This window comes from Barbus barbus (assembly GCF_936440315.1).
Source record: "Barbus barbus genome assembly, chromosome: 19".
NCBI classification, from domain to species: Eukaryota; Metazoa; Chordata; class Actinopteri; order Cypriniformes; family Cyprinidae; genus Barbus; species Barbus barbus.
The window spans coordinates 23,645,291-23,661,837 of record NC_136747.1 but is presented as its reverse complement, the minus strand read 5'-3'; the positions used below and the strand labels follow the sequence as shown (position 1 = coordinate 23,661,837).

Below are 16,547 nucleotides of genomic sequence, written 5' to 3'. Positions count from 1 at the left end.
CAAAGTTTAGCTCCAACTCTAATCAAGCACAACTGAAGCAACTAATTAAGGTCTTCAGGATCTCGTGAAAATGAAAAGGTGTGTTTGATTAGAGTTGGAGCTAAACTTTGCAGGACAGTCGATCGCCAGGAACAGGGTTGGGCACCCCTGCTGTAGGTAATCTTATGGTCGATTAGTGCAGCAAGGTCATGAAACTCTCCTGTCTGGTCCTAGGGTTAATAGTATTAAAAAGGCGGTCTAACACTTTAACACTGACCATTGCCAGAACAACATTATACATGCTCTTCATTTAATTTTTTTTTGCGGGACTTTTTAAAAAAAATATTTTATCAGAGATTCCTGCTAACCTTTAGGAGTCGCGATTGAGTGATTGGGTGGAGAGGATGAGCCCAGAATGGATGAGCCCACAGCGGTTACGCAACTCAGTCAGAGATAGACGTAGTGCTATAAACACACAGTACAGACCTGGCTCGAGAGTTCTGGTTTACATTAACACCAGTAAGACAAATGACCCCATTAGCAGGCAAGAGTACTGTTAACACAGTCACAGGATGTTTCATGCAACCACGTGTGTGTTTGTTTGAGGAAGAGAGTTTGTTTATGGACTGCGAGTTTGAAGTTGGCATTTGATGGGCCACAGCTGAAGCTGTGAGATCTTCATCATATGCATGAATCAGACAGAGAGAAAGACAGGGAGCTGTGAGCATGAATCAAGTTAGCAAAGTAAGGTTTGATTAAGCAGGGCTCAACAGTAAGAGTGACCAGCTGTCCCAAGGCTAGTGTAAGACCGTTTCGAGTCAGCTAATGGAAATGTCCCTTTTGGCTTGATGATTGATCTTTTTTATGGCAGTTTTTGAAACAATATTGGCCCTATCGATGGGGTAAGCTGTGCCAGAGCTCATCTAATAGTAGTAAGCTTTCAATTTGAATACAGTAAGAGATATTTTATAATTATAAAATTCATTATAATTAAATTTATATAATATAAAATGTATTTGATAATTTTTTCATATTTTTGAAATAATTGTATATTGTATTTTGTGTTAATTGCAAATTGTTAATTATATATAAATAAATATATTCTAAATATAAAATTAGTTAAAAATGTTGTGCGTTATAATTCATATAAAAAGATGAGAACGTGAGAGTGAGCATGCCATAAGAGGTAAAGATGAAGGGAGGGATGGATAATTGTTATTCTCTGTTTCGCTCGTCTCACCGTGTTAGATTACATAATTCTGCCTCCAGCTAGGCTCTAATCGGAGTGGGAAAACACAGAAAACAACTCGCAAACATACACACACACACGGACGGCTGTTCTGACGGTCTGTAACTCGTCATGTTGCTCTGGCTGACACTCTGAAGCGCCAGGCAGCCTGACATATACACACACACACACACACACACACACACACACATGCTGCTCCAAAAGAGCCAACAGAAATCAAATCATATTCTCACAATATTTCCTGTAATCTAGTGCCACAGATTTTGTGTATTGACTGCATCCTAATTCAAATAGATCCTGAGTAGATAGGATTAGTGCAATGTTTTCAGTGGATTTAAAAAAATATGCACTAGTGCATGATGTTCCAGGCTTATATTACCCACATTCCCTTGCAATTTGAAGAAGGAGTTTCTGACCGTTCTCTATAACCACAGTCTAAAATTTACACTTGCTAAGTGTCATATAAGAGTACAAATGGGATTTGTTTAGTGAAGTGTGTAAAATGTTAGTTTATTGGTGACTTCATTAGGAGTTTCAGCAATAGATTGGTTTCAGATTGAATTGTACAAAATGCAGTCTCTCTTTGATGATGCAAGTGACAAGATGATCTCATTTTACCCTAAGAAAGAAAAAAACTTTTTCTAATTTACAGTTTGCAATTCACTTCAGTGGAAAGGTTGTCATCATAGGTCTTTTTGTTCTCCAGAATTCCATGTTGGAACTTACAGAATCTTCCTTGTAAGAACAAAATCAAAATTGCTGCATGCACACTGCAAAGTGACAACCAAATTAAAATTAGAGTGAACCTCATAAGTTATCCATTTGTGTGTGTAGGGAACAGAACTTGCTCTCGAAATTGCGCTGACTGACACAATTATATACCAAAATAATATTACAGTGACCAAAGACTCGTTATGTTTAGCAAATGTAACTACAATACCATTGACAGAGCCTGCTTCACAGAGCACATTATTGAAGTGTTGCCATGTCCACTTATTTTAAGCGATGTGTCTTTGGGCTTGGCTCATAAAGCGATCCAATTTATGGAGTTAATAAAGTAAGCAGGTGCAGTTTGTGATATTGTATGTGGCTTATTTCCAAGATAAAGCATTTGCATTTGAGTTTATTATGGGGTTGTTCTTATTTGCTGTTTTTTAATTGTACAATCTGGCAACACTGAGTCAAGATGTACCTCGTTCTTGCACTGTGCATAAAATAGAGAGACACACAACTCTTATATGCATTTAAATGCGTCATTATCAAGTATGGAACAGGATGAATTGACAACCAAATTGAACTGCCGAGTGTATATGGTCAGTGTGTCATGTGGTTTACAACACGGTCCAATCACAAAACGTTCATATTTCAGAATCAAAATGATTGTGACTGAAGAGAACAGCTGTTGGTGTGTTTTTATCAGGTGAGTGAGCACTACAGGATGCAGATCCCAGGCCAGGTATGAAGGTGTCGAAGGCTTGGGATTTTCTGGCATGTGCCGTTCTCAGTCAGCCAGTCTGTATGAAGACAGGAAGTTCAGATGAATCAGCCAGAGGGACTCTCAGTTATTCCCAAAAAGACAGAAAGAGCCCAGAGGGGCAGAGAAACACCTGTCACCTGTCTCCTGAGACTCTGTCTCACACACACATATGCAGGAAGTCAGATGATTAGTGTGCTGTACTATTGACACCATAACATTACTAGTTCTATTACTCATCCTTGGGTTTAATAAACTTTGCTATGTAGCTCTGCTGCCTTTGTGCTCCGGACATGAATGTTTCTCAAAGCATGTGTCTTTTTGGGGAGAGGTGTGAGGTTACGTTACTAAGCAAATGAATGTGCATATTTCACCTGGTATACGATAAAACCAAAACATCCCAATAGACTAACAGGAACCTGAGTCATGTCTAGAGACTACAATATCAATATCACTGAGATTTCAACCAACCAGAACATCTTAGCAACAGCACAGCGATGTCATAAAAACTACTCCTCATGCTACAACATGTTAGTTATTTCATCATGTTTCATCATGTGACACTGAAGACTGGAGTAATGGCTGCTGAAAATTCAGCTTTGCATCATGGGAATAAATTATATTTTAAAATACAAATAGAAAACTCTTATTTTGATATAATAATACTTCACAATATTACTGTTGTAATGTAGTCTTCCGCCTTGGTGAGCATAAGAAAACTCCTTCAAAAACCTAAAAGCAAAATTTATTTATTTACAAGTTTTATGGTCTTATCTGGTTTAAGGTTTTAGTTGGTTTAAGCTCCTTTTGAATTTTTTTTTTTTTTTTTTTTTAGGAAATGTGAATCTAGTTTGAAAAGCAGCCTACAATTTGATGCTAGCTATACTGATGTAACCAGCAAAATGGTCACCACTTTTCCATGGTTAACATGATGCATGTTTACAAAAAGTGTAGCCTTTTCTGCGTAACAATTGAATTCCTTTCGTTCTGTTTCTTACACAGTGACACTTTTTGGAATTTCGTAACATATATATATAATCCAGGTTACCCAGCAGCACGAAGTCAGTGAGAGAATTCCATGAATGAATGCTAAACATCCCTGTCCTAATGAGCTCGGAGAGATTAGCATGTTCCCTCTAAACATGACCCATGAGAATCTCCTCGGCTGCCCCGTAACACGCAGCGTTTCCTGCCGTTTTAGCACTCGTCATAATTCCACCGCTGTTGACTTGGCTAAATCCATTTAGCGGGGGAACTCACAAATTCTCTTTCACATTAGCAGTAGCTAGTGCGGGCTGTAATTGTCGGCGGGCGCTGCGTAGAGAGATTAATGTTTCGAGAGGGAGGAGGTGGAGAGTGACATGAGAGGTTCTGCTAATTTAATGCGTTTGCATAAGGCCAGAGAAATCCTGCCCTCGATTCTATCAAAGGAAAGCTTGTGAATTTATTTATTTATTTTTCAAATGGCCTTGTTAAAGTAATGATGTCATGTGACAACAAAAGTGAGTGCATTATGTAGTATTATTTTTAATATAAAAGAATATACAATTTTTAAATGTTTTTGAGAGTGTCTTGTGCCTGACCAAGGCTGCATTTGTTTGTTATATTATTTGTAATATTATTACACTTTAAAATACCTTTTCTATTTTTAAATATTTTAAAATGTAATTTATTTCTGTGATGCAAAGATACATTTTCAGCAGCGGTCTTCAGTGTCACATGATTCTTCAGAAATCATTCTAATATGCTAAATTGGTACTAAGAAACTTTTTTTTTAATTATTATTATTAAGTTGTTCTGTTTAATATTTTTATGGAAACCCTGATGTTTTTCTTCCAATTCTTTAATGAATAGAAAATTCAAAAGAACAGCATTTACTTGGAATAGAAATCCTAAATGACTTTGCGGTCACTTTTAAACAATTTAATGCATAATTGCTGCATAAAATTATGATTTTTTTTATTTTGGAGTCTGAATCCTTTGTGAAAAATATTGCAGATCTGTGGTGCTTATGTGGGCATATCTGCTGTTTTCGCCGATACAAAGTAGCAAAATCCTAGAAAATAAATAAAAATATGATCTGAAAAGGATTCTCGAGTGAAAGCCAGTCTTTACTGCGTTAAACAGTCCATCTACAACACGTTGTGTAATTACCGTAAATGGCACGCCAGCTTTCAAAAGAATGCGTTGCCCTTTTCTTCTTTTCATACGGTAATATTAATTTTTGATGAGAGCTGGATTCTTTTGCTTCGCTGGAAGTAGGGATGAAAAACTTCAGCGGCATAAAGGATGGGAGTGAATGTGCTTTTGTGTTGATGCGATACAGTCGCGATGACAGCTGCATTCGACACAAACTCCGCAATTCTCTCACAGAGCGCCTCTGAAAGGAAACGGTGATGGAAGAGAGTTTTCTGCCTCTACTGTGAGGCCTTTTCTCTTTCTTATTATTCAAACTGTCCTTTTGTCACATTCAGATCAGTTTCAGATTCATATGCAAAGAGACTCATTGCAAAGCTGGACTCAGTCTGAGGGAGTGAGCGAGAGAGTGATTTCCTTTTCAAAATGTGTGTAAAACAGGTGGGTTAAAGCACAGGTATGTTCATTTCTAGCCTCGTTAGGGACATTGCTAGTTTGCTACTACTTTTCTAAGCTGGATATATGATTTTCAGTAGATAATAAAACTGGCAAATAATTCCACAGACTCTCATTTTGAAGGAAGGATCTATAGACTCTTGCTCTGTACATCTTTAAACATACTACTTAATATACTGCCCTCATCAAAGGTTTGCTTTAGTGACATTTAAGGTGTTGGTTTACCGTGTCTGGAACAGTCCCCGCTATGACCGTTTAACAGTATTTTTAACTAACCAATGAGGGGCTTTGGCTAACCTGCCAAAATTCCCCCAAGTACTAACATCTTATAAAAGTAGAATATGGGGATTTCCTACATGTTTGTTTGTTTGTTTGTTTTCGCACTTACATTGACATTTTATTCATATGCAGCCTAAACGAGAACGTGTTTATGTGATTGTGAGCCGATAAGGTTTGAGTGTGTGTGTAATACGTGTGTGAACTCTGAAAAATAACAGGTTGCTTGGTTGCCTATATGGTTTGTAGATTAAAAGTTCTTGCTTTATAGGTTCTTCAGATCAGAGTTTGGAATTCTGGGTTCTTTAAATCACCAGAACTTTTGATGGAGTTATAGAACAAAACATATTTTGTGCAAGATTCTAGCGGCTGTTTTTTGTGCTGATTGGAAACCATTTTTTTAGGGCGTTCACACAAATGCTCACACAGAAATGTTTCCAGAACAATCAGGGCTGAGAGCTTCTTTTTTCCAAAAACAAATTACAAACTGCAATCTCGTTATACTGACTATTTAGATTAGTCGGATTAGGCCGTGTCCGTTTCCAAACCGAGCGCTGATTGGAAGTGACACTAATTTCCTTTGCCAAACGTCATGGAGTTTTTGCTGTTCTGTCCAGTGCAGAATATCGTCAGGAAGCGGTCAGGAAGGACTTTGTGAAGACGAGAGGTGGTGTCGACCAAAGTGGTTTCCCTTTTTTTAAATCAAACCTGTGAATCTCATGAAACCTGTCCAGAACATGTCTGTTTAGTTAATATTAGATAACTACATTAATATGAACCAACCGTTCTTCTAAAGCATTTATTAGTCCTAGTTAATGTTAAGTTCAACATTTTATTACAATATTTTTTTTCTGTTAACATTATTTAATGGACCTCAGCTGACTTGAACTATTTGAGCAGTTTATTTTATTAACCAACATTAACAAAGATTGATGAATACTGTTACAAATATGTTGCTCTAACTAATGCTCAATTGTCATAAAATAAAAAATACAACAATTTTTGGTAACAGTTTATTTTACAGTATGTGTAATTATACATTATTATGCTTGCTATAATTGTGCATAATTTTATGCAAATAACCATAAACCAAGCCCTAATCTTAACCCTAAACATGTAGTTTTTATTAAATTATTTGTTGCTTAATTTTTAATGCAAAACATTTATTTTATTGTATTGTTTTTATTTCGATTTTGGGTTGAAATGTGACCTGGACTTTTTGTGAGATTCACTCTTTAAGTTTATCCTGTGGAATCATGTTTATTGTAATGTCCACAGTGGGATCAGCCCAGTGCTTAGAGGGTTAAACCTGCCCGAGAGAAAGAGAAAGCAAAAGAGGAGTCCAAGAGAGAGTCTCGCTCATAAAGGAGGGATTGTGTGAGGCAGGATAGAACAGGATCGCCCATGCTGAGCTCCAGCTAATGATGACATCATCTGTTTGTTTGGTCAGGAACGGCTTGGCCTGCCCTGACAGGGATTCCCCATCCACTCCACAGGGAAACCGCGTGACTCCGCTTGTGTGTGTGTGGTTGAATGCCTGCGGTGCACAGTCACATTTACACAAGTGCCTCCTATTTTGTGTGGTTGCTTTAACTGGGCAAGCAGGACTCTTCTTTGAGGAAGAAGACACACACACACACACACACACACAATTTTGTTTCATGCTTTCACAAGCCAGTTGGATGGCTCCCAGAAAATCTGACGGGAATATGTCTAGGTCATATTTCAACCCAGAATAGTTTTTTGTTTTTTTTGCATTAAAAAACAAAAACAAAAAAACATTTTATTTTAGCAACTTTTTTCCCCCCTCATGACAAACAGGCTCATCTCCCTTTCAAATTTGACTTGATGTAAAAATTATGATTTATTAAAATGACATGCCTTATAGTAATTTTGTCGGAAGATTGATGCCTATTTTTACGATTCTTATATTTACAAAAATGTAAAAAAACTCAGTCAGGAGCAGTTATGTTAGTCTCATTGAGATACTATTACAGTTTTGATCAACTTTTGTGTATGTTTTCATTTTTCATTTTCTTTTTTCATTTTAGTTAAAGTTGAAATTTGTTATTTTGAGTAACAAAAATCTTTTAGTTTTATACTATATAATAACCCTGGTCAGAAGAGTCAGAAAGAGTGAGTACTGTGTCCTTATGTCTGTGTGTGTGTGTGTGTGTGTGTGTGCGCGTGCGTGCGTGTGTGTGTTTGCATGCGCTGTCCACTGTTAAGTGCCAAAGTGCAATAAGAGAAACTGATGTTATGGGAGGTGACAGGGGGCAGCTATTCTGCTGTCAGTCAGACAGACGGCTGTAAACGGACAGCCACCCACACACACATACTGCTGCACTCCGTTCCAGATCACTCTGGATGTGATTTATTATCCCGACACAATGAGGAAATGAAAACTCACTTCAGAGAAGTGTCACAGATTCAAACATGTCAGCTGTGGCCAAAGAAAACAGGTTTGCCAATCTTTAATTTTTAATTCTGAAAATATACTGATTCTGTAATTATAGGGTTCTGTTTCAATTGTTATTGCTATTAAAAACCATTTTTCTTTGTGGGGTCCGTTTTGTTTCTCGGATCTCTTATTTCTCTTGAATACTGTTAAAAGTGTGAAAAGGTAAATGTTATTAATTTTCGTAATTCTGAACTTAAGTTGGTTTTACTTTTGGTGTGTTTGGGTGAATGTCATATTTTACAACTGATTATCCAATTAGTTTACAATTTGATTAATATAATGAAGAAATTTATGTAATTAAAAATAACACCTAATTAAAATATAAACACTGGAATCTGAAAATATTGAAAATATTTGTGAAATATTATAGGTGAAATATTGACCTGATGGTAAATGAGCTAATTTTTGAGTCAGGGAAGCTTTGTGTTATTGTCAGTTCAAACTCGTGTTTCCCTGTTTTAAGCAGAATCTTGAGCTTTAACTTCCACATCTGAAATGTGAAAAAAGTAGTATGTTTCTAATTAATTAGCAGCCTTTTAAAAGTAAATTCTTAAATTCTCTTTCTTAGACACAGTAATTTCAGTATGTAAGTTTGCATCAATAACTTTGATGTCATATGGCGCTGTTTTATGTAAATATGAAACGCTTTTGCAATATGAAACTTCTGTCAGTGTTGCTTTTTTAATTTTGGTTTTTGGTTAAATCATGAAATATTTTCAGTCAAATTAGAAAACTAACCACACTATAATAATTAAAATTCATTCAATCCATTTTAATATTTCTAATTTTCAGATATGCTTGTTGGTAATGTTTGAATTCAACAAATGGATTGTATTATGGAGTGGCCAATACTGTTTTTGACTATTTTTTTTTTTTTTCTCCCATTTCATTTCTTGAAGTTCATTGTTGTTTTTCTACTCTTTGTTTTAATACAATGCTCTGGCTGGGAGCTGTGGTGTCAGACTGTAATGCACTGGGTTTTGTTTCATTTCCTCTTTATGGGAGGTAAAAAAGAGGAGCATGCTATTTTGCGCAAAGGCTCATATTCGACCGCCGAACCTTCCTGTTTCAAGTGGCGTGATGCCTTTAGCAAGAACAGCCATGAACATTACAGGATCAATATGAGGCATGCAGCACATTTTTGTTTATCCTCCTTTCGCTCTTGAGCGAATCCACAGCGCAACAGAGCGAGTTTAATCATTGGCACGTGTGTGTGTGTGTGTGTAAAGATGCGCAATGCGTAAAAGTGACTCCCACTTCCGAGTGACGGGAAACACATCTACCGTGTGGATTCTCTTCGTTAGTCTGTTTAGCATTAGTTTTCATTAATTATTTAACACAACAAGTGGTAGTCTCAGGTAGATCAGCCATTGATGAATAATTAAAGCTGTGAATGAGGTGTGTGTGTGTGTGTGTGTGTGAGAGAGAGAGAGAGAGAGAGAGAGACAGCGCAGAAGAATCACCCACCCAGCTGGATCCAGCGGGAACCTTCACTGAGAGACGCACGGTAATTTATGTTGGTGTGAAAAATCTCAGCATGAACCGCAGGAGTAACTCGACTGTCCTTTTAACAAAATAGAGATTTATCCATTATTAACCATCCAGAGAACACCGCATAGCAATGCCCTGACAACCACCTAGAACACCCTAGATATAAAATCACCCTGACAACTATTCAGAACACCTGAGCAACTGCATAGTAACACCCTGAAAACTATGTATAACAATCTAGCTATCACGTAGCAACACGTTGACAACCTTCCAGAGCACCCCAGCAATTGCATTGCAACACCCTGACAACCATCTCAAACACACTAGATATAAAATCACTCTAACAACAATCCAGAACAACCTAGCCTCACATAGCAACTCCATGACAACTACCCTGAACACCATAGCAACACCCTGACAATCATCCAGAACAACCTATATATAAATTACCCTGACAACAATCCAGAACATCTGAGCAGCCACATAGCAACGCTAACAACCTAGCCATCACATAGTTATTCCATGACACATAGCAATGCCCTGACAACCATCCCGAACAACCTAGACATAAAGCCACCCTGACAACAATACAGCACACCTGAGCAACGTATAGCAACACCCTGACAACCATCCCAAACACCCGATATAAAACCACTATGACAACCTTCCAGAACCCCTTAGCAACCGTATAGCAACGCCCTGACAACCATCCTGAAAGACCAAGCAATGACGTAGCAATGCCCTGACAACCTTCCAGATCACACCAGCAACCGCATAGCAACGCCCTGACAAACCTCCAGAACAACCTAGCAATCACATAGCAACTCCATGTCAACCAACCTGAACACCCTCACAAGTGCATAGCAACCATACAGGAGCTAACTAACAATTTTTTTCCAAAAGCAAGAAAGAAAATGTAAAGAATATGATAATGTAGTTGAATATGATGCGCTCAGTCGTCTCACGCTCTCTCTGCGTGTTTGCATTATGGGATATAAATATAACTAGTCTAGGAGGTGTATGTTTGTACTGAAGATCTGCACTGGATCAATTTTTCACCACCGTGCCCACGCAGACTTCACTATCAGCTCCGTCTACTGCTGCATCCACCCACCACTTCCTGCGGGGGCAGTCTCGCCGCACACGTGTGTGTGTGTGTGTGTGTTTGAGAGGAGCTGACAACAAATTGTACTGATTTGTAAGCATTCTCGGTGGGTAAGACGTGTGATTTAATGCCCACTGAGATGTTAGTGCACAGGATATCATTGACAGATGCGTGTGGCATGTGTGGGTGGGACGTGGAGGTCATGATCTAGGAGTGTGGTGTGAAATCTCAGGAAAGCAGATTAATCTTATTTTGCATCTGCAGCAGTGCCGTCAACATTGCAAACAGTGGTTCTTATTTCTGACCTCTATTTAAAGCTAAAAGCAATTTAAACTCTGCAGCATCTTTGACAAAATGTAGATTATCAAAAATAATTTTGTTGTTGTAAATTTGTTGAAAATTGCGTTTGCAGTAATGCACTTATAATTGAAGTCCATGTGCATTGCACTGAAATAAACTTTAAGATTCACTTAAATATTAAATGTAATATATCTATCTATATATATATATATATATATATATATATATATATATATATATATATATATATATATATATATATATATATATATATATATATATATTATTATTATTTTTTTTTTAATTATGTGATGCAAAGCCGATTTTTAAGCATCATTACTCCAGTCTTCAGTGTCACATGATCCTTCAGAAATCAGTCTAATATGATGATTTTCTGCTCAAGAAACATTTATTATTATCAGTGTTATAACAATTGCTGCTAATTTCTGTGGAATCCGTGATATATATTTTTTGTCAGGATTCTTTGATTAATGAAAAGTTCAAAAGAACAGCATTTATTTGAAATAGAAATCTTTTGTAACATTATAAATGTCTCTGCTGATCAATTTTCTGTGGTAAACTCAACTTCTATTCAGCTTTGTCCAGCTCCACCACTTGTGAATCTTTATTGATTTATATTGTTATTTTTTTAGTACCTACTGAGAAAAATGTAGGAAGCTCAAGTACGGCTCTACATTTGAAAGTGTTTCTCTTCACGTCGCTCTCATTCTTTGTGATTCCAGCCGTCTCTTTATTGTCATGCATTATTAAGAGTGGCCGCGGGCTCACAGTAGTGCGCCTTATCAGTAATGCGCCGTTCTCTGCCGCTGACTCTAGAAACATCTAACACAAACTCTTCAGACGTTCCTAAAAGTGCTGCTGTTCTCAGACGAGAAACACCTAGAAATACAGATCCTGAAGGGGGTTATAGGAGCCATCTCAGAACACTTCCAGTTTTCAGGATCTTTGCTTGTGTCGTTTGAGGATTTTGTGTAGATTAAACTATTGGGAGCACTGCAGAACCTGATGTTGCATGTCTTGCGCTCATGCTCATCTTATTTCAACTCTCAACAGGGGAGTCAGGGAATTAGAGGAAGAGAGATTACTCATTTCAGGAGAAAGATAAGAGGAAGTTTGGACAGCAAGTGATAATGCAGCTAATGAAGACACAGTGTTGTGTAATGCAGTCTGGGATGCTGTAGTCCTGCAGTGAAGTGTGTGTGTGTGTGTGTGTATATTTGTTTGTGTTGGGGTGTGTGTGGGCTATGACAGTAATGAGGAGGGGAAGGTTACTGACTCTGCTTCTGGTAAGCAGCTCCCTCTTTTGTCTCCTGCGTGCTGATTGGTAGCCTCAGGCTCATCCGAGCTTCCTGTAAAGAAACCTTGGGAACCCTGTGAACTCTCGAAGATGGTCTTTTCTCGAGCAGAGGATGGTCTATACACCATTTTCCACTGAACAGTGTTGTGGATCGTCTTCCAGGGTTCCTTGTGCTCTCTGGTCATAGGGCTGCAACTAAACTTTGCATTGTTTCAACTTCAGGTCGTGATTTAACAGGGTCACAATATAATAAATCACATTTTCTTTTCTTTAAGTTTTTAATTAATTTTTTTTTTTTTTGGTAAATATCAGAGTTTGATCTACAATCAAAACTTTTAGAACACAAAACAGTCCAAAAATTGATTGAACATCAATGGATGGTAACTTGGCAGATCCAGTTGTTAAAATAATACAGATGATTTAAAGAAAAAGTTAAAAGTAAAATGTCAGAACTTTTAATGAAAAAAAAATTGTCTAACATTTATATATTACAATTCAAAAATCTGTGGTCAGTAAGATTTTTTTAACATCTTTGAAAGCACTCTTTGCACAGCAGAGCTACATTTATTTGAATAAAAATACAGTAAAACAGTATTATAGTTAATTATTATATATATATATGTGTAATATATCCTTGCTGAAAGAAAATGCGATATGAATGTTTTAAATGTTTTTAAAACTTTTAAATGTTGCAAGAGGTCACTGTACATGTAATCAAAAGGCTTTCCCAAGTGCAAATTTGACATGACAAATAACTCATAAATGCTCTAGGCAGATATTATTTCAGTCCTGCTGCATAATTCAAGGGTTTAAATCTCAGAACTGATCCAGTGTGGTTTTGTGTGGAAATCCTTGAACAATCAACTGAGGTTTTTGGCTCCATTTCTCCCAGCAGAACAGTGTGGGATTGCTGGATTCGGGGGAATCCTGGAGTGAATTCCATGGAAGTGTGTGTGTTGAGTACTTGCATGCTCAGATGTTAGTTTCTAAAGAAGAAGTATTATTTATGTGTGCGCAAAGAGGCAAGATAAAAGACATGCAAAGGAAGTGCTAAGTTCACTACATTCTTGCAGATATTTCCTCCTGAACGGCATGGTTCTTTTGTTCTTTCTGTGTTTTAGTGGATGTGGTGGTGTGTTACTGCATGCATGACAGGAGACATAGGTTGCATAAGATGCTTTAGTCATGTGATTCCCACAGATTGACATAAAAGCAGAGATGCTGTCTGCTTTAATCAGATCTGGGATGGAAGTACGAATGCTCTGTTGAGTGTTTGGACATTTCACCCTAAATTAGATTCCCTAGTATTAGATTGTATGCTGTTTTTTTCTTTAGTGTGTGTTTGTGTGTGTGAAAGACAGGCTGATTTACGGGCACTCAACCTCTGTATGCCATAACAAGTCCTACGCTATCAGGCAAATTACTTTAACCTTTTGACACCTACTCTGTTATTTGTCAAAATACGTGGCGTGGAAAACTAACAGCAGTGTTACATTGCGACACTGCGGCCTCTGATGATTTACATGCTTCATACTGAAGAGCAGGATGTTGTAAATTGAACTGTTGAGTCTGATTTGTCACTGTAGATTAGATAAAACATTTTTTTTTATAGATATATAAACTTGTGTATACCGTTTGTTACAAATTTATAGCCTATATATACATTTTAAAAATTAGTATTAAACAAAAGGTTTCTTCTTACTCTTTCTTTCTCTTTTATGTACATGTGTTATTAATTTAAATTAAATTCAAATTGTGTATTGCAATAGTGGATTTTGACAGCTCTTGCCATTTCTGTTGCATTATTACACATCAGAAGGCCAATGAACAGTCTGAAGCTGAGACTATTTTCTAATGACCCTGCTCTTTAGGACAGGTACACGCAGTCCAGCACCAATTTAAATTTGTTTATGTGAGTAAGCACTACCCACTCATGTACTGATATTTATACCCACATGCTGCTCGTGCTGCCATGGCCATTAAAACCAGAGCTCTGATCACATTAAATTTCCATTAGCCTCTATGTCGTTAGCGCACATACGCTAACATCTAATGAAGTCTCCCGGACCAATCGAGATGACCAATGCTTATTCCTTCAAGGAAGAAAGCCGTTTCAGAATTCCTTGTTGTCATGGCAGCATTAACCAGGGGAAATTTCAGCCTGTTTTATTGTCCTCATTTGCCAACCCTGTGCAGCATCTCTGTTTTCCAACTCTCCTCGCTAAGTGTTCCACTGAATCTGAGGTTTGGATTTGGTGTGGTCGCTGGTTTGGAAGGAAAATCTTGTGTGTTGGGGAAAGAAGGTGGGTGGGAGAGAATGATGGATGAAGAGAACAAGATGTGGAGAAGAACTGAAAGTGGACCAACTGCTGCCATCTACTGCCATTCAATAGTAGTTGGTCATCATTTCATTTGATTGGGAGCAATTGGTCTACAGTCCAGGGGGTTCCTCACAAAACACTACAGTAGATTCACCACATCTACAGATCTGCTATGATTTGAGAACACTCTCAGAGTTGAAAAGAGGAAGGGAAAATCTCTAGAGGAGATTCTTTGCATTGGGTTCATGACTAGCAACTTTTCTGTTCTAGTTTCTGTTCTTCTTTCACTCTTAATTTTGTCATGAGGTTCCTTTCCTGCCAGGTCATCAGACTGCAATGTGTTTGACATTATTTTCATTATTTGGTATCAATTTTGGTATTGTGTTGAGTAGCCTTGCCCACAGTGGAATCTCATTGGTCCAAAATCTCACTCCACTTTGCTTTAGGCCTATATTAAACACCACAACTGTTCTTATTGGCTGTGATTGTGATGTGTCATGCAGCATTTGCTTTTTTTAGTGTGAACAGACAAATTACTTGTCACTGGAAGGTTTTCCTGGTTTGAACATCGTGCTAATCACATGTAGAAGTTGAAACCAAGCGTAATTATCTTTGGTAATGATTTTCCTACCGTATGCAAAGACGTTCAACAATGCGCTTGTGTTTGAAGCCAATTTGAATTCACTTAGTCCACGTTTTAGGAAGCAACACTCTCAACCACTCTCTTTTGCTTCAACCAGAATATTTTGATTTCTGATTCACAGACTTTGAGTTCTTCCATCTCTGGTGGAGTTTTCGACCAGTAAATCTGGATGTGTAGTTAAACCAAGCATCTGTGGTGATTCAGCATCCAGAAATCCCCCAGATGATGGTGCAGAATGTGATGCTGTTATAATTGGTGGTGAATGAGATGCAGTGATGCTTGAGGCAGTTAAGTAGTAAGCAAACAAGTAAGGAGTGATGTGATGCAATGGAAGAGACTAGAGTGGGAATGAGGGTTTAGATGAGCCCTCCAGAGATATGGATGAAGTTCAGGCTCTTACGGACACACCAGTTGTGCTGACCTTGGAAATGTTTTTGCATGTTCACATACAGTAACTGTTAACTGTTGTGCATTGCATGGACAGAAGTCAATTTGTTTTCACCAGGGCTTGTGTGGTGAGTGATGCTGGATGTGGGTTGAAGGGAAAGATTTGCTAAGATTGGGTTATGTATATAAATACATTGGGTTATATAACAAATTGAGTTTGCTGAGAGAAAGACAGGGGTGGGGGAGTTAATCAAGGGTGTGCCTTGAGGTCACTCATCATGACAAAACATGCCGTGACCTCGGTCACTGGGCACCCCCTCGTCACTCCACCCTGTTTTGCTTGCAGTGAAGAGAGTCTTTCCCGTTACAGTGTCCGGGAGTCTCTTAGTGGCCACGGCATTTTTCCAAACAGCAAGTGAGGATTTTTTCCAAAACTGATTTGGTTCTTGCTTCACAGTGAGGCGTTGTTTTCAAAGCAAACTAGTGTTTGCTCATGCCTTGTAATGGGGTTTTGTGGTTGAAACACACCACACCAATCTCTTCTGTTTTTCAATGCTTTTTTGTATTTGGGCATGCAGTGGGTGGGTGTGTATGTGTGTGACTTAAGGTAGTGAAAGGAGATGATTACTTCTCATTCCTCACATCTTAGAGCACATGTACATGCATACAGTAGATACAAACACACACACACACACACTCCTGACTGCTCTTATATAATAATCAGTAATTGCAGGTATATTCTTAGTGTGTATATCCCGACTCACACATACAGAGCAGATTATATGAAATTTGAAATGTCTCCTGTACATGTGAAATATGGGGAAGAACGTTCAAGTGTCTTTTGCAGGCCATTACTATAATTATATTATATTACAGTTTTGCTGTTCTAAAATTAAGCCTTGAAATATTGGTAGATATGGTAACCAATATTTCTAGTATTGATAATATTGT

General features: G+C 37.8%; 1 protein-coding gene across 3 annotated transcripts in view; it reads left to right on the top strand.

The window, feature by feature from the left end:
* LOC306885769 (zinc finger protein 40-like) overlaps positions 1-16,547 on the top strand; it is a 57,386-nt gene that overhangs the window by 27,596 nt on the left and 13,243 nt on the right. For 2 of the 3 annotated variants that reach the window (XM_079442560.1, XM_079442562.1), the window contains exon 1: positions 7,874-8,032. The exons of the other annotated variant lie outside the window; for it this stretch is intronic. In XM_079442560.1, coding sequence (XP_079298686.1) covers positions 7,969-8,032 — 64 coding nt within the window. In that variant the 5' untranslated portion in view covers positions 7,874-7,968. Of the gene's footprint in view, positions 1-7,873; positions 8,033-16,547 lie in introns of those variants that run through there. 3 annotated transcript variants of the gene reach the window in all.